This window comes from Molothrus ater, chromosome 25 (assembly GCF_012460135.2).
Source record: "Molothrus ater isolate BHLD 08-10-18 breed brown headed cowbird chromosome 25, BPBGC_Mater_1.1, whole genome shotgun sequence".
In the NCBI taxonomy this organism is placed as follows: Eukaryota; Metazoa; Chordata; class Aves; order Passeriformes; family Icteridae; genus Molothrus; species Molothrus ater.
In genome coordinates, this window is record NC_050502.2 from 3,962,884 (window position 1) to 3,983,000 (window position 20,117).

The window sequence follows — 20,117 nt, forward strand, 5'->3', positions numbered from 1 at the left end:
CCTGATCGCCGCCGCCAATTCCCGGCGCCACCGCCGCACTGGGAGCGAGCGGCGCCGCTCCCCGAGCCCGCCGGGAGGGGCGGGCGGAGCCGGCCCGGGAGGCGCCGGGAGCCGCGGCGGGAGCGGGGGAAAGGAGCGGCGGTTGGTCAGGCGAACGGCGAGGCGCGGAGCCGGGCAGGCCCCCGCGGGGTCCTTCGGCGACGGAGCGGAGGGAGCGGGAGCGGCGGCGGCGGCGCGATGAACCTGGAGCTGCTCGGTGCGGGAACCGGAGCGGGAACGGGGAGAGGGAGCGGGAACGGGGAGCGGGGCATGGGAGAGGGAATGGGAACGGGGAGCGGGAGAGGGAACGGGAATGGGAGCGGGAACCGGAGCGGGAGGGGCAACCGGGAATGGGAACGGGAGAGGGGACGGGAACGGGAATGGGAAGGGAGAAAGGGGAGCTGGAGAGGGAACCGGAGCGGGAATGGGAATGGGAGGGGGGCGGGAACAGGAATAGGAATGGGAACAGGAAGGGGAATGGGAATGAGAACGGGAGCGGGAACGGGGAATGGGAACCGGAGTGGGAATGGGAGCGGGAAAGAGAACGGGAACCGGAGCGGGGCGTTGCGGGAATGGCAGCGGGGAGCGGCGGGGGTGGGACGGCGGCACCACGAAGCTGGAGCTGCTCGGTGCGAATGGGAACGGGAGCGGGGGAGGCGCGGCTGGGAATGGGAATGGGAATGGGAATGAGGAGGGAGCGGGGCTGGGCTGGAGCCGGGAGCGGCGGCACCGGGAATATGGGGGCTGGCGGTGCCGGTACCGGAGCGGGGCGGGGGAGCCGGGCAGGCTCGGCGGGGCCGCCTCTCGCTCAGCCGCCGCTTTCCCGTTCCTCCGCAGAGTCCTTCGGCCAGAACTACCCCGAGGTAACGGCGCTGCCCTCGAGCATCCCCCGGTGGGGGCGGCCTGAGCCGGGTCTAAGTGGGACTGAGCGGGGCTGACTGAGTCTGAGCGGGGCTGAGCGGGTCTGGCTGGTTCTGGTTGGGTCGGACTGGGTCTGAGTGGTTCTGGCCAGGACTGAGCGGGTCCAGCTGGGTCTGAGTGGGCTGGACTGGTCTGGCTCAGACAGGCTGGGTCTGAGTGGGTCTGGCTGAGTCTGAGCTTGTCTGGCTGGTTCTGAGTGGGTCTGGCTGGGTCTCACTGGGTGTCACCATGTCTGATGGGTCCTGGCTGGGCACTGTCCCCACACTGCCTGCGCTGTCCCCCGCACTGTCCCCGTGCTGTCCCCCGTGCTGTCCCCACGCTGTCCCTGCACTGTCTCCTCTGTCCCCGCTGTCCCTGCACTGTCCTATGCTGTCCCCACGCTGTCACCGCACTGTCCTTGACTATCCTTGCACTGTCCCCACCCTGTCCCCATGCTGTCCCCACACTGTCCCCACACTGTCCCCAGTGCTGTCCCCACACTGTCCCCAGTGCTGTCCCCACACTGTCCCATGCTGTCCCCATGCTCTCCCCACCCTGTCCTCGCACTGTCCCCACACTGCCTGCGCTGTCCCCACACTGCCTGCGCTGTCCCCACACAGTCCCTGCGCTGTCCCCATGCTGTCCCACACTCTCCCATGCTGTCCCCGCTCTGTCCCCATGCTCTCCCCCACCCTGTCCCCGTGCTGTCCCCACAGGAGGCCGATGGCACGCTGGACTGTATCAGCATGGCTCTGACGTGCACCTTCAACCGCTGGGGCACGCTGCTGGCCGTGGGCTGCAACGACGGCCGCATCGTCATCTGGGACTTCCTGACCCGCGGCATCGCCAAGATCATCAGCGCCCACATCCACCCCGTCTGCTCCCTGTGGTGAGCAGAGATGGGGATCCCACCAATCCCAGAATCCAACAATCCCAGAATCCCACCAATCCCACATCCCAGCAATCCCACATCCACCCCGTCTGCTCCCTGTGGTGAGCAAAGCCCGGGAACTGCAGGAATCCCTTGGGAACTGCAGGAATCCCCAGGGAGTTCCCATGCAATCCCCATGGAATCTCCATGGAATCCCTCAGGAAGTGCAGGAATCCCCATGGAATCCCCAGGGAATCCACCTGGAATCTCTCTAAAGTCCCCATGGACTACCCCTGGAATCCCTTGGGAATCCACAGGGGGTCCCCATGGAGTCCCCAGATCCTTTTCCCCCTGGCTGCATTTGACCCCTTTAAGGAACGATTTTAATGAGAATTCCCTGGGCTCCTTTCCCCCTGTCCTTTAAGGAATAGCTATTGGGAATTCCCTGGGCTCCTTTTCCCCTGGCTGTGTTCGATTCTTGTAAGGAATAACTGAGCTCCTTTTCTCCCTCACTTTAAAGGAATAACTTTATTGGGAATTCCCTGAGCACCTTTCCCCTTTGTCTGCATTTGATACCTTTAAGGAATAACTGTATTGGGAATTCCCTGAGCTCATTTCCCTCCTGGCTCTGTTGGACCCCTTTAAGGAATAACTTTTCCCTGGTCTCCTTTCTCCCCCGCCCTTTAAGGAAATAACATTTCTGTGCATTCCCTGGGCCCCTTTCCCCCCCTGCCCTTTAAGGAATAACATTTCTGTGCATTCCCTGGGCCCCTTTCCCCCCTGCCCTTTAAGGAATAACATTTCTGTGCATTCCCTGGGCCCCTTTCCCCCCCTGCCCTTTAAGGAATAACATTTCTGTGTGTTCCCTGGGCCCCTTTCCCCCCCTGCCCTTTAAGGAATAACATTTCTGTGCGTTCCCTCCCCGTGGCGCAGCTGGAGCCGCGATGGCCACAAGCTGGTCAGCGCCTCCACCGACAACATCGTGTCCCAGTGGGATGTGCTGTCCGGGGACTGTGACCAGAGGTTCCGCTTCCCCTCGCCCATCCTCAAGGTCCAGTACCACCCCCGGGACCAGTAAGTGCCCTGGGAAGGGACTGGGATGCTCCCAGTGGGGTGGAACCCCTGATTTTGGGGTTTTCTTATGGTTTCCAACTGGAATTGTTGGGTCTGAGGGGGTCGGGTTTTTGGGAGGGTCGGGATGGGAGGGAGCTCTTGGAAATCAGTGGAGGAATGTGACCTTGGGTTTAAAATTCCTGCACAAACTTGGAGAAGGAAAGAAAATTAAAGTAGACCTGAATTCACATAATTTTGCTAAATACTAAAGATAAGACAGCAAAAGTAGGACTATCCTGAATTCCTCGATCCAGCTCAGTGCTTTTTTTGCTGGAAATCCTTTTCCAAGATATCCCTTGATCCACTTCCATTCTTTTTTCGTTTTAACCATCGAAACCCTTCCCAAGATCTGAATTCCTTGGTCCAGCTCAATGTGGTCTTTTTGCTCTAAACATGGAAATCCTTTTCCAAAATATTCCTTGATCCACCTCCATGCTTTTTTTGCTCTAACCATGGAAATCCTTTTCCAGGATCTCCTGAATTCCTCGATCCACCTCAATGTTCTTTAGCTCTAACATTGCAAACCCCTCTCAAAATCTGAATTTCTCAATCCATCTCAATGTTCTTTAGCTCTAACCATGCAAACCCTTCCCAAGATCTGAATTCCTCAATCCACCTCCAGGCTTTTTTTTGCTCTAACCATGGAAACCCTTCCCAAGGTCTCCTGAATTCCTCAATCCACCTCAATGTTCTTTAGCTCCAAGCATGGAAACCCTACCCAAGATGCCCTGAATTCCTTGATCCAGCTCGATGCTCTTTTTGCTCTAAACATGGAAATCCTTTTCCAGGATCTCCTGAATTCCTCGATCCACCTCAATGTTCTTTAGCTCTAACCATGCAAACCCTTCCCAAAATCTGAATTCCTCGATCCAGCTCAGTGCTTTTTTTGCTGGAAATCCTTTTCCAAGATATCCCAAATTCCTTGATCTAGCTTGATGCTTTCTTTGCTCTAACCATGCAAACCCTTCCCAAAATCAGAATTCCTCGATCCAACTCAATGTTCTTTAGCTCTAACCATGGAAGTCCTACCCAAGATCTCCTGAATTCCTCGATCCAGTTCAATGTTCTCTAGCTCTAACCATGCAAACCCCTCCCAAATTTGGAATTCCTCAATCCAACTCAATGTTCTTTAGCTCTAACCATGGAAGTCCTACCCAAGATCTCCTGAATTCCTCGATCCAGTTCAATGTTCTTTAGCTCTAACCATGCAAACCCCTCCCAAAATTGGAATTCCTCAATCCAGCTCGATGTTTTTTAGCTCTAACCATGGAACCCCTTCCCAAAGGAGGCTGGAGTTCCCACCTCTCCCTGGTGTTTTAGGAACAGGGTGCTGGTGTGTCCCATGAAGTCGGCCCCGGTGATGCTGACCCTGTCTGACTCCAAGCACGTGGTGCTGCCCGTGGACGACGACTCCGACCTCAACGTGGTGGCCTCGTTCGACCGGCGCGGGGAATACATCTACACTGGCAATGCCAAGGGCAAGGTCAGCCCCTGAGGGCAGGGCCAGCCTGGGCAGCAGCAGGCAGGAATTCCCTGTGGGAAAGGGAGGGTCAGGCTTTGGAAGTGCCCAGGGGGGTTTGGAGTCTGCATCTCTGGAGGTGGCACCGAGTGCTGCGGGTGGGGATTGGGCACCTCGAGGGGTGAGGGGCACAGGGAGGGGTTTGGGGAGCAGTGAGGGGCACAAGGAGGGGTTTGGGGAGCAGTGAGGGGCACAGGGAGGGGTTTGGGGAGCAGGGATGGGTTTGGGGAGCAGTGAGGGGCACAAGGAGGGGTTTGGGGAGCAGGTGAGGGTTGCAGGGATGGGTTTGTGGAGCAGAGACAGTCACAGGTTTGGGTTTGGGAATCAGAATGGATTTGGAGAACAGGTGGGGGGCACAGGGATGGGTTTGGGGAACAGTGAGAGGCAAAGAGGGGTTTGGGGAGCAGGGATGGGTTTGTGGAACAGAGACAGTCACAGGTTTGGGAACAGGTGAGGGGCACAGGGATGGGTTTGGAGAACAGGAATAGATTTGAGGAAAAGGTGAGGGGTGCAGGGATGGATTTGGGGAGCAGGAATGGGTTTGGGGAACAGGTGAAGGGCACAGGTTTGGGTTTGGGAACAAGGATGGATTTGGAGAACATGTGAGGGGCACAGGGATGAGTTTGGGGAACAGGGATGAGTTTGGGGAACAGGAATAGATTTGGGGGAAAGGTGAAGGATACAGGGATGAATTTGGGGAGCAGTGAGGAGCACAGGGAGGGATTTGGGGAACAGGAATGGATTTGGGGCACAGCGATGAGTTTGGGGAGCAGAAAAAGGTTTGAGGAACAGATGAGGTGCACAAGGACGGCTTTAAGGAACAGGGACAGGCACAAGGATGGCTTTGGCTGTAGACAGGTGTAGAGGTGGCTGCAGGGTTTGGGGAACAGGTGAGGCATTGCTTGAGGATCCTGGAGGGGTTTTCCAGCCTCAGGGATTTGGGGATCTTTGTCTGACTTTGGTTTTTGACACATTTTTGGGATGTTTCCCTGGCGTTTCCATCTCAGCAGCTCCTGCAGTGTCCCCGGGTGGGCTCCCAGGGTTCTGTTTCAGGTGAAGCCACTGATTGTTCTCTGTCTGCTCAATCTTCAGATCTTGGTCTTAAAAACAGACACTCAGGATCTTGTTGCTTCCTTCAGAGTGACCACAGGGACCAGCAACACCACGGCCATTAAATCCATCGAATTCGCCCGCAAAGGGAGGTGAGCGCCCCGGCGGGGGATCCCAAAACTGCAGAGAGCTCCTCAAACCCCCCCAGTTATTCCACAGGGCAGGATTTGTGATTGATTGATCGATCGATTGATTGGTTTTTCATTGATTTGTCCCCTGGTTTGGTGCAGCTGTTTTCTGATCAACACGGCCGACCGGATCATCCGCGTGTACGACGGGCGGGAGATCCTGACCTGCGGCCGCGACGGCGAGCCCGAGCCCATGCAGAAACTGCAGGACCTGGTCAACAGGTGGGGACAGGGCAGGGCATGGGGACAGGGCTGGGGACAGGGCAGGGCATGGGGACAGGGCTGGGGCATGGCCACAGTGAGCCTGAGCCCATGCAGAAACTGCAGGACCTGGTCAACAGGTGGGGACAGCCCTGGGGACAGCCCTGGGGACAGGGCAGGGCATGGGGACAGCCCTGGGGACAGGGCTGGGGACAGCCTGGGGACAGGGCAGGGCATGGGGACAGGGCAGGACATGGGGACAGCCCTGCGGACAGGGCAGGGCATGGGGACAGGGCTGGGGCATGGGGACAGGGCTGGGGCATGGCCACAGTGAGCCTGAGCCCATGCGGAAACTGCAGGACCTGGTCAACAGGTGGGGACAGCCCTGGGGACAGCCCTGGGGACAGGGCAGGACATGGGGACAGGGCTGGGGCATGGCCTGGGGACAGGGCAGGGGCATGGCCACAGATGAGGGCAGAGGCTGGGGACAGGTCTTGGGGACAGGGCAGGGGCATGGGGATAAGGGAGGGCCTGGGGACAGGTTAGGAGCATGGGGATGGGTTTGGGAAAGAATCTGAAAAATAGAAAAGCTAAAACCTGAAATATAAAGCTTAAATATAAATAATAAAAAATATATAAACTCAAATATGAAAGCAGCACAGCATCTGAAAAACATTAAAGTTAAAACCTAAAATTTAAAGCTTAAATATAAATAATAATAAAAAAAAATAGAAAATGAAATATAAAAGCAGCCCAGAATCTGAAAACCATAAAAGATAAAGCCTGAGGCATTCTCATGCCTCTTTTCCCTGGCTGCAGGACCCCCTGGCAGAAGTGCTGCTTCTCGGGGGAAGGATATAAATAATAATTTAAAAATATATAAAAGCTAAAATCTAAAATACAAAGCTTAAATATAAATAATAAAAAAAAAATATATAAACTCAAATATGAAATCAGCACAGCATCTGAAAAACATTAAAGCTAAAACCTAAAATATAAAGCTTAAATATAAATAATAAAAAAAAAACCCTAAAAATCAACAACAAAAAACCCCACAAAAAAACCACTTAAATATAAAATCAGCCCAGAATCTGAAAACCATAAAAGATAAAGCCTGAGGCATTCTCATACCTCTTTTCCCTGGCTGCAGGACCCCCTGGAAGAAGTGCTGCTTCTTGGGGGACGGATATAAAACTTAAATATAAATAATAATTTGAAAAATATATATAAAAGCTACAATCTAAAATACAAAGCTTAAATATAAATAATAAAAAAACATATATAAACTCAAATATGAAAGCAGCACAACATCTAAAAAACATTAAAGAAAAAAATCTAAAATATAAAGCTTAAATAATAAAAAAAAATAGAAAATGAAATATAAAATCAGCCCAGAATCTGAAAACCATAAAAGATAAAGCCTGAGGCGTTCTCATGCCTCTTTTCCCGGGCTGCAGGACCCCCTGGAAGAAGTGCTGCTTCTCGGGGGACGGCGAGTACATCGTGGCGGGCTCGGCGCGGCAGCACGCGCTCTACATCTGGGAGAAGAGCATCGGCAACCTGGTGAAGATCCTGCACGGCACCCGCGGCGAGCTGCTCCTGGACGTGGCAGTGAGCGACCCCCCCAGCCCCTGGAGATCCCTGGGCTTTGGCATTCCAGCTGCCGCAATTCCTCGCGTTTGCTAATTAAGGTTTTGTTTTTGGTTTTGTCTCCTCGTTCTCGCTGCCCGTTGGTTGCAGTGGCACCCGGTGCGGCCGATCATCGCCTCCATCTCCAGCGGGGTGGTTTCCATCTGGGCTCAGAACCAAGTGGTGAGTGAGGGTTTGGGGTCATTCCCTTGGGAGCAGGGCCTGGAATGGGCTTGTCCAGGGAAATTTTGGCTGCTCCATCCCTGGGATTGTCCCAGGCCAGGTTGGAGCAACCTGGGGCAGGGAAAAGTGTGGGCCTGGTGATCCCGTCCAATCCAAACCAGTCCAGGATTTAATGGGCTCAGAACCAAGTTCTGAGTGAGGGTTTGGGGTCATTCCCTTGGGAGCAGGGCCTGGAATGGGCTTGTCCAAGGAAATTTTGGCTGTTCCATCCTTGGAAGTGTCCCAGGCCAGGTTGGAGCAACCTGGGGCAGGGAAAAGTGTGGGCCTGGTGATCCCTTGCAACCCAAAGCATTCCCAGATTTAATGGGCTCAGAACCAAGTGGTGAGTGAGGGTTTGGGGTCATTCCCTTGGGAGCAGGGCCTGGAATGGGCTTGTCCAGGGAAATTTTGGCTGCTCCATCCCTGGGATTGTCCCAGGCCAGGTTGGAGCAACCTGGGGCAGGGAAAAGTGTGGAGCTTCCAATCCAAACCAGTCCAGGATTCCCTGTGCTGTTTTGGGTGGGATTTTGGGAATAAATCCATCCCTGGGCGGGGCTGGGATGGAATTCCCCATGGAGCTGTGGCTGCTCCATCCCTGGGATTGTCCCAGGCCAGGTTGGAGCAACCTGGGGCAGGGAAAAGTGTGGGCCTGGTGATCTCTTCCAATCCAAACCAGTCCAGGATTTAATGGGCTCAGAACCAAGTGCTGAGTGAGGATTTGGGGTCATTCCCTTAGGAACAGGGCCTGGAACGGGCTTGTCCAGGGAAATTTTGGCTGCTTCATCCCTGGGAGTGTCCCAGGCCAGGTTGGAGCAACCTGGGGCAGGGAAAAGTGTGGAGCTTCCAATCCAAACCAGTCCAGGATTCCCTGTGCTGTTTTGGGTGGGATTTTGGGAATAAATCCATCCCTGGGCGGGGCTGGGATGGAATTCCCCATGGAGCTGTGGCTGCTCCATCCCTGAGAGTGTCCCAGGCCAGGTTGGACAGTGAATAAAATGGATAAAATGGATAAAAAGGCTAAAATGGGACCCTTGGGACAGTGGGAAGTTTCCCTGCCCATGGGATGGGATGGGATTTAAGCTCCCTTTCCACCCAAACCCACCTGGAATTCTATAATTCCATAATCCCCCCCAGGACTCAGTTTTTTGAAATCCTTGAAAAATTCCCATTCCAACACATTTTTGGGCTTTCCTGCCTCATTTTAATTTGGGATTTTGAGCTCAAAACTTCAGCTCAGCTTTGGATTCATCATTAAACTCCATCCCAGGGACATTTTCCGTGGAATTGTTCCCTCCTTTAATTCCTTTAATTCCAGGGGTGATCCAGGGGGATGTGGATTCCTCGATTTTTTTAACGCTTTTATGGGTTTTCCCTGATTTTTGCTGCTTTTATGGGATTTTCCTCAATTTTTTAATGATTTTTTTCTTTCCACATCCATATTTTAAATCCCTCCAGCATATTTAATTCCTGAAAATTCCAGGAACCCAGTGCTGTTTGTTTATATTAAAACTGCTTTTTTATGATTTTTTTCCAGGAAAACTGGAGTGCTTTTGCCCCTGATTTCAAGGAGTTGGATGAAAATGTGGAATATGAAGAGAGGGAATCAGAATTTGACATTGAGGACGAGGATAAGAGCGAGCCAGAGCAGACAGGTGCTGCCCAAAAAATTCCCCAAAAATTCCCCAAAAAGTTCTCAAAAAATTCCCCAAAATTCCCCAAAAGGTTCTCCAAAAAATCCCAGGGAATTCCCACCCTCCTTGGGATCCTCCTTGGCCACGTGGTGGTGCCCAAAATCCAGGAGAAAAAAAATGTAAAATCCTGGAATATGAAAAATAATGGGAATAAGAATTATTCCTCATTAATGCTTCCTATAAAAGCACTTCCCATAATTTAATTAATTGGATTTTAACAATATTTTAATATTAATTATTTTTGATTTTTTTTTCTGATTTAAAAGGAAATATTTTAGGTTTGTTTTGTGCTTTAATAGGAATTATTTTAGGCTATTGTGCTTTAAAAGAAAATATTTTAGATTTCCTTTTTGTGCTTTAATAAGAAATATTTTAGATTTGTTTCCTCCTTTAATAGGAAGTATTTTAGGGGCTTTTGTGCTTTAATATGAGTTACTTTAGGTTTGGTTTGTGTTTTATTAAGAAATATTTTAGATTTGTTTTTTTGCTTTAATAGGAAATATTTAAGTTTGTTTTGAGCTTTAATATGAATTATTTTAGGCTCGTTTTGTGCCACAGTAGGAAATATTTCAGTGGGGTTTTTTAGGGTTTTTTCCTGCTGTGACAGGAAATTCTCCAGGTTATTTTTTTGCTGTACCAGGAGCACTCCAGGTGTTTTTCCTGCCTTTAATTCCCGTTTTCCCTGGTCCCAGGTGCAGATGCTGCAGAGGATGAGGAGGTGGATGTGACTAGCGTGGATCCCATCGCTGCCTTCTGCAGCAGGTGCCAGCCCTGGAGTAACACCCTGACCCAGAAACTCGTTAATGGACACTAATTAACCTTCACAGAACCTTAATTCCACCACAACATTCCCTTTACAAAATTCCCATTCCAAACCCCACCACCGCCATTGCAAACCCCTTTACGAAACCCAAAATTCCCATTTAAAATCCCAAAATTCCTGTTCTAAACCTCACCCTCTACATCCCAAACCCCACCTTCCCCACATCAAAATTCCCGTTCCAAACCCCAAAATTCCCATTCCAAACCCCAAAATTCCCATTCTAAACCCCACCCCAAAGCCCAGAATTCCCATCCCAAACCCCATCCCAAACCCCAAAATTCCCATCCCAAACCCCAAAACTCCCATCCCAAACCCCATCCCAAACCCCACCATCCCTATTCCAAACCCCACCATCCCCATCCCAAACCCCAGAACTCCCATCCCAAACCTCACCCTCTACATCCCAAACCCCACCATCCCCACATCAGAATTTCCATTCAAAACTCCAAAATTCCCGTTCCAAACCCCAAAACTCCCATCCCAAACCCCAAAATTCCCATCCCAAATCCCAAAATTCCCCGCACAAACCCCATCCCAAACCCCAAAATTCCCATCCCAACCCCCAAAATTCCCATTCCAAACCCCACCATCCCCATACCAAACCCACCATTCCCGTCCCAAACCCCACCATTCCCATCCCAAACTCCCATCCCAAACCCCACCATTCCCATCCCAAACCCCACCATTCCCATCCCAAACCCCATCCCAAACCCCACCATTCCCATCCCAAACCCCACCATTCCCATCCCAAACCCCACCATTCCCATCCCAAACCCCACCATTCCCATCCCAAACCCCACCATTCCCATCCCAACCCCACCATTCCCATCCCAACCCCACCATCCCCATCCCAAACCCCACCATTCCCATCCCAAACCCCACCATTCCCATCCCAAACCCCACCATTCCCATCCCAAACCCCACCATTCCCATCCCAAACTCCCATCCCAAACCCCACCATTCCGGTCCCAAACCCATCCCAACCCCACCATTCCCATCCCAAACTCCCATCCCAAACCCCACCATTCCGGTCCCAAACCCATCCCAACCCCACCATCCCCATCCCAAACCCCACCATCCCCATCCCAAACCCCACCATTCCCATCCCAAACCCCATCCCAAACCCCACCATTCCCATCCCAAACCCCACCATTCCCATCCCAAACTCCCATCCCAAACCCCACCATTCCGGTCCCACACCCGTCCCAACCGCTGTGTCCCCGCTCCCCGCAGCGATGAGGAGCTGGAGGACGCGCGGGCGCTGCTGTACCTGCCCATCGCCCCCGAGGTGGAGGACCCCGAGGAGAACCCGTACGGGCCCCCGCCCGAGGCCGTGCCCGGGGCCCTGCCCGACGATGCCCTGGGCCCCGACAAGAAACGGCCCGGCTCCTCGGACGGGCCCCAGAACCCCAAGAAAAAACCCAAAACCACCAACATCGAGCTCCAGGGAGTCCCCAATGACGGTGCGTGGGAGGGCCCGGAGGGGTTTGGGGTTTTGGGGGGGTTGGGGTCTGATCCTGAGGGGTTTGGGGTGCTGGGACGAGTCTGATTCTCAGGGGTTTGGGGTGCTGGGACGAGTCTGATTCTCAGGGGTTTGGGGTGTTGGGATCTGATCCTGAGGGGTTTGGGATGCTGGGACGGGTCTGATCCTGAGGGGTTTGGGGTGTGGGGAGGGATCTGATCCTGAGGGGTTTGGGGTGTTGGGATCTGATCCTGAGGGGTTTGGGGTGTTGGGGTCTGATCCTGAGGGGTTTGGGGTGTTGGGGTCTGATCCTGAGGGGTTTGGGGTGTTGGGAGGGGTCTGATCCTGAGGGGTTTGGGGTGTTGAGGGGTTGATCCTGGGGCGTTTGGGGTGTTAGGGTCTGATCCTGAGGGGTTTGGGGTGCTGGGATAGGTCTGATCCTGAGGGGTTTGGGGTGTTGGGAGGGATCTGATCCAGGATTTCAGGGTTTTAGGATATTGAGAGGGATCTGATCCCAAGGGTTTTGGGGTGTTGGGAAGTAACAGATCCCAAGGGTTTTAGGGCATTGGGAGAGATCTGATCCCAAGGGTTTTTTTGGGGTGCTGGGAGGGATCCAATCCGGAGTGTTTAGGGGCATTGGGAGGATCTGATCAGGATTTCAGGATTTTGGGCCTTTGGGAAAGACGTGATCCATGATTTCAGGGTTTTGCGGCCTTGGGAGGGATCTGATCCCAACATTTCAGGGTTTCAACTCACCCCAAATCCCCATTTCCCCCTCCACACAGAGGTGCACCCGCTGCTGGGCGTGAAGGGCGACGGTAAATCCAAGAAGAAGCAGGCGGGCAGGCCCAAAGGATCAAAAGGTAAAGACAAAGATTCTCCATTTAAACCGAAACTCTACAAAGGGGACAGAGGTTCTTTACCTCTGGAAGGAGCGGCCAAGGGTAAAGTGCAGGCGGAGCTGGGCCAGCCCCTGACAGGTAAGGACAGCGTCACCTCCCCGGTGGCCTTGCTTTGTCACCCCCTGATCCTCAGAGCTCTCTGTGGCATCCCCAGAATCCTCCCTCCCCGCTCAGCTGCTGGCAAGGGGAGGCAGAATTGGATTTTCGGGGGTGTTTTGGTGGGAAATTGGAATAAAACCGAGTTCTGCGCATGGGAAAATGGTCGGGGGGGGTGATTTCTGTGTACTGAACGTGGAGGGGTTTGTGGTGTTGAGGTGGCCCTAAATTCAAATTATTTGAATTGGTTTAATTGGTTTAATTGCTTTAATTCCTTCCCTCACCTCCGGCAGAAATCAGGAAATATTTTGGTTGATTTTGGGGGAAAACGAAGGATTCTGCACTTTTGTGGGTGCCGAGATGTTCCTAAATTAAAACTCATTTAATTCCTTCAATTCCTTTCTTCTGCTCCTGCAAAAATCAGGAAATATTTTGGGGAAAAAACAAAGGATTCTGCACTTTTGTTGGTGCTGAGATGTTCCTAAATTAAAGTTTTTTGGATTGCTTTAATTCCTTCCATCTGCTCCTACAGAAATCGGGAAATATTTTGGTTGATTTTGGGGGAAAATGAAGGATTCTGCACTTTTGTGGGTGCTGAGATATTCCTAAATTAAAATTCATTTAATTACTTCAATTTCTTCCCTCAGCTCCTGTAGAAATCAGGAAATATTTTGGGGAAAAATGAAAGATTCTGCAGTTTTGTGGGTGCTGAGATGTTCATAAATTCAAATTCTTCAAAGTCCTTTAACTCCTTTTAATTCCTTCCCTCAGCTCCTGCAGAAATTATAAAATATCCAGGTTTGGGGTTGATTTTTGATGGATAGTTTGAATATTGAAGGATTCTGCAATTTTGTGGATGCTCAGAGCTGTTCCTAAATTAAAATTACTTTAATTGCTTTAATTCCTTCCGTCAGCTCTTGCAGAAATTATAAAATACCTGGATTTTAGTTGATTTTTGGGGGGAAAAAGGAGCATCAAAAATGATTTGTTGAGAAAAAAAACCCTGGGATAAAATCCAGGAGCTGCATTTCCTATTCCCAGCTGTGCTGCAGCCCTTGAATTCCAGTTTCATTCCAATTTAAACTCCAGTGGCTGCACAGCAGGAGAAATTTGGGATTTTTGCAGGAGAATTTTGCAGGAGAAATTTGGAATTTTCCTCCTTTCACAATTGCTGCAAATAGGCAAAAATTCAGATTTTCCCCCTTTTTTTGCAATATTTTGATGCTGCCAGAACAGGACACCTCTGTTGAGACCCTGACTCTCAAACATTTCCCATTCTCCAATTTCCTCCTTTTTCTTGGGAAATTTCCTCCTTTTTCTTGGGAAATTTCCTTCTTTTTCTTGGGAAATTTTTTTGGGGAAATTTCCTCCTTTTTTTTGGGAAAAGCTCCTCCAGGCCCAGCACAGAGAGCACAAGTTTGGCTGCAATGATGATTTTTAAAAAGATTTTAATCCAGAACTCGACCTTGGGACGCAACCCAGCTCCAGAAATGGATTTGATGGATCAAATTCTGCATTTCCTTGATTCCAGCAGCTGCCCCCATGGATTTTAGGAATTCAGGAATTATTTTAATTCCTTTAATTCCTTTAATTTCCAGGAGTGATTTATTCCCTTTTTTCCCTCCCCTTCCTGCTCAGCTCCTTGGTGTTGCTTGTCCTGATCTTTGTCATTTCCAGGAATGGGAATTTTTGATGGGAAAACCTTGGGAATGTTCTCTGGGAATGTTTCCACCTGGAAAAAATCCAGGATTGGAGCGTCCAGGAGCATCCTGGGGTTGGGTTTGGGTGGGATTTGTCTCTTGAGGGGGGGGGAATTTTGGGGGATTTTCCAAGATTTTCGGATATTTTCAAGGATGGCACCTGGATCCTCACAGGGCTGGCTTGGAGATGATTAATTTTATGTTAATTATTGCTTTCATCACTTCTAATTAATATAATTAACAACAGAAATGAGAAAGGATCATGGCCTGGGAGGTGAAAATTGGGATTTCCAAGGAGAACTCCAATCCTTGGCTTCCAAACAGTGCAGCATCCTTGGATTTTCCATCTTGGAGGGGCTGCTCACAGAAAAACAGCTTTAATTTTTAATTACCATTTAATTTTTGATTAACACTTAATTTTTAATTACCATTTAATTTTTAATCAACATTTCCTTACTGGGGGGTGCTGACTGTAACTTTGTACTCAGCCGCTGTCCCTAATTCCTGCTTTTCTTTGGACTCACTGGGAAATCCCATTCCCAATCCCTCTGGAATGTTCCAGATCCAGCAGCAGAGCAGCCAAACTCCTCTCCTGCTTTTTCTGCTTTTCCCCCGCTCCTTTTCCAGCCTTGTTTGGAAGGATTTTGGTGCAGATTTGCTGTTGCTGCAGGAAACTCTGGGATTTATTTCCCTGCAGGAAACTCTGGGATTTATTTCCCTGCTTTTAGGTTGGGATGAGATTCCTGAACCAACCTGGGAATTTGTTTTCCTCAAAAATGGGTTCAGCCCCAAGTCCCACTGGATTTTCCCATCAGCTGAGAGCTGATTTTCCCAGAGCTCCCCCAAAATCTGCTTTTAGGCTTTGCTGCCTGTGGTAGCTTGGGATGAAGGGAAATAGGGAAAAATTCCTGCCTGGAATGGTGAGGAGTTCCCAGAGGAATCCTTGGAAATGTCCAAGGATTGAGGTTGGAGCATCCTGGGATGGAATGGGATGGGATTTAAGGTCCTTTCCCACCCAAACCATGACATTTCCGTGAAAATCCACATTTTCCTGGAATTCCTGAGCTGGAGCCACACTGGGAGAGGAAAGAATCCATCCCTTGGCTCTTCCCAAACCCACAGAATTCCATGGATTCCCCTCTTCCCTTTGTTCTCAGCGTTTTGGGCCACCAGAGGTTCCAGCACATTCCAAACTCCCCTGGAATTCCCATGGAATTCGGGCCCAGGCTCCATTTCCCATCCTGGCTGCAGGGAGTGGGAATTCCCTGAATTCTGCTGCTTCCTGCAGGACCCAGCCTGGTGCTGGAGCAGCTGCTCAGGGAGAGTTTTCCCGGGAAATCTTTGGGATTTCCATGTGGGAGCTGCGTGGCTGGGACTGGGATTCCTTCTCTTCATTCATTAATTCTCTCCATTAATTCTCTTCATTAATTTTCTGCTGGCAGAAAAAAGTTAAAAACAGATTTTTTTTGGTGTCTTAAATTCAGCTTTCAGCCTAAAAACAGGACCAATTTCATCATTTTACAGTTTAGAATAAAATCCTCTGCCCTGGTTTCACCCACACCTAGGTGGGGCTTTATTTCCTTGGTTTTCCTTAGAAATTTTGGGAATTATGAATTATTTGACACCAGCTAAGTTGGGCAATAAAGAATTTCTGAGCCTTGCTGCACTCCCAGAATCTCAAATAAATCCCAGAGCTGTCACCAAGCAGCCTCTTGGTGCTCAAATTTTGGGGTTTTAGCCACAAAATCCCACCCTCTCCCATTTTCCCCCTGCATTTCCCATTTTCCCCCTGCATTTCCCATTTTCCCCCTGCATTTCCCATTTTCCCCCTGCATTTCCCATTTTTCCTCTACTTTTCCCTTTTTTCCCCTACATTTCCCATTTTTTTCTACATTTCCCATTTTCCCCTACATTTCCCATTTTCCCCCTGCATTTCCCATATTTTTCCCCACATTTCCCATTTTTTTCTACATTTCCCATTTTCCCCCTTCATTTCCCATTTTCACTGCATTTCCCATTTTCCCCTACATTTCCCATTTTTTTTTTACATTTCCAATTTTCCCCCTGCATTTCCCATATTTTTCCCTGCATTTCCCTTTTTTTTTCTACATTTCCCATTTTTCCCTACATTTCCCATTTTTTCTCTCCGTTTTCTCCCTACATTTCCCATTTTCCCCTATATTTCCCATTTTTTTCCCTGCATTTCCCATTTTCCCCATCATTTCCCATTTTTTTAAATTTCCCATATTTTTCCCTGCATTTCCCATTTTTTTTCTACATTTCCCATTTTTTTCTACATTTCCCATTTTTTTCTCTCCATTTCCCCCTGCATTTCCCATTTTTTCCCTGCATTTCTCCCATTTTCCCCATCATTTCCCATTTTTTTAAATTTCCCATTTTTTTCCTACATTTCCCATTTTTTTCCTACATTTCCCATTACCCCCTACATTTCCCATTTTTTTCCCTGCATTTCCCATTTTCCCCATCATTTCCCATTTTTTTAAATTTCCCATTTTTTTCCTACATTTCCCATTTTTTCTCTCCATTTCCCCCTACATTTCCCATTTTTTCTCTCCATTTCCCCCTGCATTTCCCATTTTCCCCTGCTCCACCTGGGGCTCCCTGGGTTTTCCTGGGAGCCTCTCCATGGGGCTGCCCTCTCACTTTTCCATCTCTGCTCTCTTCAGCAGGTGGTGCAATCTCAGAGTTGCTATGAAGACTCTCCCTTCCCTCCCTGTCTCCTTTCCTCCCTTGGCTCCCCAGTGGTGGAAAGTGCTGGAATTCCCAGGCAGGACTGGCACAGACTGAATTCCAAGGATTTCGGGGAGTGGTTTGGGGCAGGAGTGACTCTGCAAGAGGGAGCAGCTCCGTCCTCCCGCTGCCTCTCCACGGATCAGGCTGGCACTGAGCTCCAGCCGGGAATTTTTGGGGACAAATCCCCGCCCCAAAGTGACCTGAGCCCCTTCCCTGCCACTCCAGAGCCTCTCCACCTTTTATCTCCCAAAAATCTCTCAGCATTCCTGGATGGAAGAACAGCCCAAAGTGTGAGTTTGGATTCCTCACTGTCTCCTGCCTCCTTTTCCAGCTGGGAATTCCCAACTCTCTGAGCCTGGCTGTTCCCAGGGCAGAGCTGCTGATCCCAGCCCAGATCTTCAGGAATTTCCAGTTCCTGAGGCCCCTCTGGAATCTGCCTTGGTTTTGTGTTTGTTTTTCCCGCTCTGCCAGTGGCAGAAGGAGCAGCTTTAGATAAAAAAGTTATTTTCCAATGTTTTTTTTTTTCCAGCCTGTGATTCCCAAAGCTCTGCTGGAGTTCCCTCCTGTCCTTTCCAATGGTTTTGTTCCTTCTCTTCCCTGGGAAATTCTCCTCCAGGAATATCCAGGCTCCTCCTTGATAAATGAAAACCAAATTTTTTTTTGTCAGAACTGAAGCAGAACTTTTCCAAAGGGTTTCTGTTTTTCCCATTTCTGGGTTAAAAACAGGATCTGGCAGCTCATTCCCAACTTTTATTCCTTCAGAAATTCCTGTAGGAATGGGAATGACTCATCCCACAGCAACATCCCGATCAAAGGAAATTTCATTCCCAAATCCCCTTTTCTCCCCCAGACTTTGGAGTTTCATTGCTCTCAGTGTTCCCCCAGGTGGAATTATTGGGATTATCAGGAGCTGTTTAGATTTCCTGGGTGTCCTGCAGGCACTAAAAGCAGGAAGGGAGTTGGAAAATGACGAATTTGCAGCCGGAACCGTGCAGGTGTGAAAATGAGGAGAGAGAAAACATTTGGAAATCAGAGGTTTTGAAATTTTTCAAAACTTGACATTTTCATTCCCAGCTTTGGGGACGCTTGGGTTCATTTGGGGAAATTCATGACCACGAGTGTAAAATTCCTTTTTTTTTTTTGGTTCTTTTTTTCTTGTGGGGTGACTCTGCTGTGCCAAACCCACCCTGGCTGCTGGGCCTGATCCCCCAAATTAAAAATGCCCAGGCCAAGGTTCTGCAGGTTGGGTTAAAGCATTGAATCCCCCCCAAACTCAGCTTCCCCTCTGTACAGTGTAAATGCCTTTGTTTATTCCCACCTTTCTTTTATTTCCTGCTTTATTCCCATCTTTATTTCCTGGTCTGCTCCCATCTTTATTTTATTCCAATCCTTATTTTATTTCTTGCTTTATTCCCATCCTTATTTTATTTCCCAGTTTGTTTCCATCCTTATTTTCTGTCCTGGTTATTCTCATCTTTATTTTATTTCCTGATTTATTCCCATCCTTATTTTATTTCCTGCTTTGTTTTCATTTCATTTCCTGGTTATTCCCATCCTTATTTTATTTTATTTCCCACCTTATTCCCATCTCTGTTTTATTTCTCACTTTGTTCCCATCTTTATTGTGTTTCCTGCTTTCTTCCCATCCTTATTTTATTTCCTGCTTTATTCCCATCCTTATTTTAATTTCTTTCCTGGTTATTCCCATACTTATTTTATTTTATTTCCTGATTATTCCCACCCTTATTTTATTGTATTTCCTGCTTTATTCCCATCCTTATTTTCTTTCCTGCTTTATTCCCATCCTTATTTTCTTTCCTAGTTTATTCCCATCCTTATTTTATTTCCTGGTTATTCCCATCCTTATTTTATTTTATTTCCTGATTTATTCCCACCCTTATTTTATTCCCTGGTTTTGTACAATACTGGAGCAGCTCCTGCAGTGGTGGTGGTTCTGTGTTTGTAAATAAAGAGGTACCTTCCATTTCCTAAAATCCACGGGTAAATCTTGGCTTTTCCATGGAAAAGTTGGGGGGTTCTGTCGTGCTGGAATTTGGGAATCTTTCAAACACGCCGTGTTTGGGGTCTTTAGGGTATTTTTGGTTGGTTTTAGTGAAGGGGAAGGAGTAAACCTGGAGTAAAATCAAACCCTGAGTGCGCAGGGAATGGAATTCCCAGCCAGGGAATGTCCCAGTCCAGGCTGGACGGGGTTTGGAGCATCCTGGGATGGTGGAATGGGTGGGATTTGAGGTCCCTTCCCACCCAAAGCAGTCTGGAATTCCCAGATCCCTGAGTGCACTCGGAGCTGGGAGGGGAGGGCAGCTCCAGGGGGGTTGGGGGTGGAAAATCCTCCTGGAGCTTTGGGAATTCCTCAGTTCAGTTTGAGGAGTGTGAGGAAGGGAAATAGATCTGGATGTTCTTCATGGGCAGAGGAACTCAGCAAACCCAAATCCCTGTGGGAATCCAGGGATGCCCTTCAGGAGACTCTGATTATGGGATGCCTTTTCCATAAAATTGTGGTCAGAAACTATGGAGAACATGATTCCATAGAACTGTAGGGAGTTTGTCCATCAAAAAACCAGGATTTTCCAGGGTAGAACAATTCAGCAGTACATGATTTGTTTCCATAGAGCTGGGAGGAGTTCCTCTATCAAAAAGCCTGGATTTTCCAGGGTAGAACACTTCAGCAGTGCATGATTTTTTTGGGATGCTTGAGCACTGCATGGATCCCACCTGAATCTCCTCTCCGAGCATTTTACTGGGATGGCAGCGTGGGAACGATTCCTGTGGATCCATCAGTGGAGATCTGGGGTCGGATCCCTCAGGAGTGAGGGCTCTCGGAGCTCTCCCAACTCCTGTGGCTCCTTCCAAGGCTGGGAGTTTCATCCAGAGCCTCCCCTGGAGCTTCTGGAGCCCTCAGCTCCCAGGATTTGCTGGACCTTCCCTGAGGGTTCTTC

The 20,117-nt window shown here is 49.5% G+C and overlaps 1 protein-coding gene across 2 annotated transcripts; it reads left to right on the forward strand.

The window, feature by feature from the left end:
• The first annotated feature begins 51 nt into the window (after positions 1-51).
• RBBP5 (RB binding protein 5, histone lysine methyltransferase complex subunit) lies at positions 52-19,154 on the forward strand. 2 transcript variants are annotated; one of them, XM_036398531.2, is made up of 14 exons: positions 52-256; positions 877-902; positions 1,656-1,828; positions 2,744-2,884; positions 4,244-4,406; positions 5,535-5,644; positions 5,783-5,902; positions 7,339-7,492; positions 7,622-7,693; positions 9,267-9,384; positions 10,116-10,185; positions 11,480-11,709; positions 12,494-12,688; positions 17,094-19,154. In XM_036398531.2, exons 1-14 carry the CDS (start codon positions 238-240, stop codon positions 17,120-17,122), a joined length of 1,620 nt encoding a protein of 539 aa, XP_036254424.1. In that variant the 5' UTR covers positions 52-237; the 3' UTR covers positions 17,123-19,154. The 2 variants fall into 2 exon arrangements, with proteins under 2 accessions (XP_036254424.1, XP_036254425.1); XM_036398532.2 differs by having other exon boundaries at positions 17,097-19,154.
• The last annotated feature ends 963 nt before the right edge of the window (positions 19,155-20,117 follow it).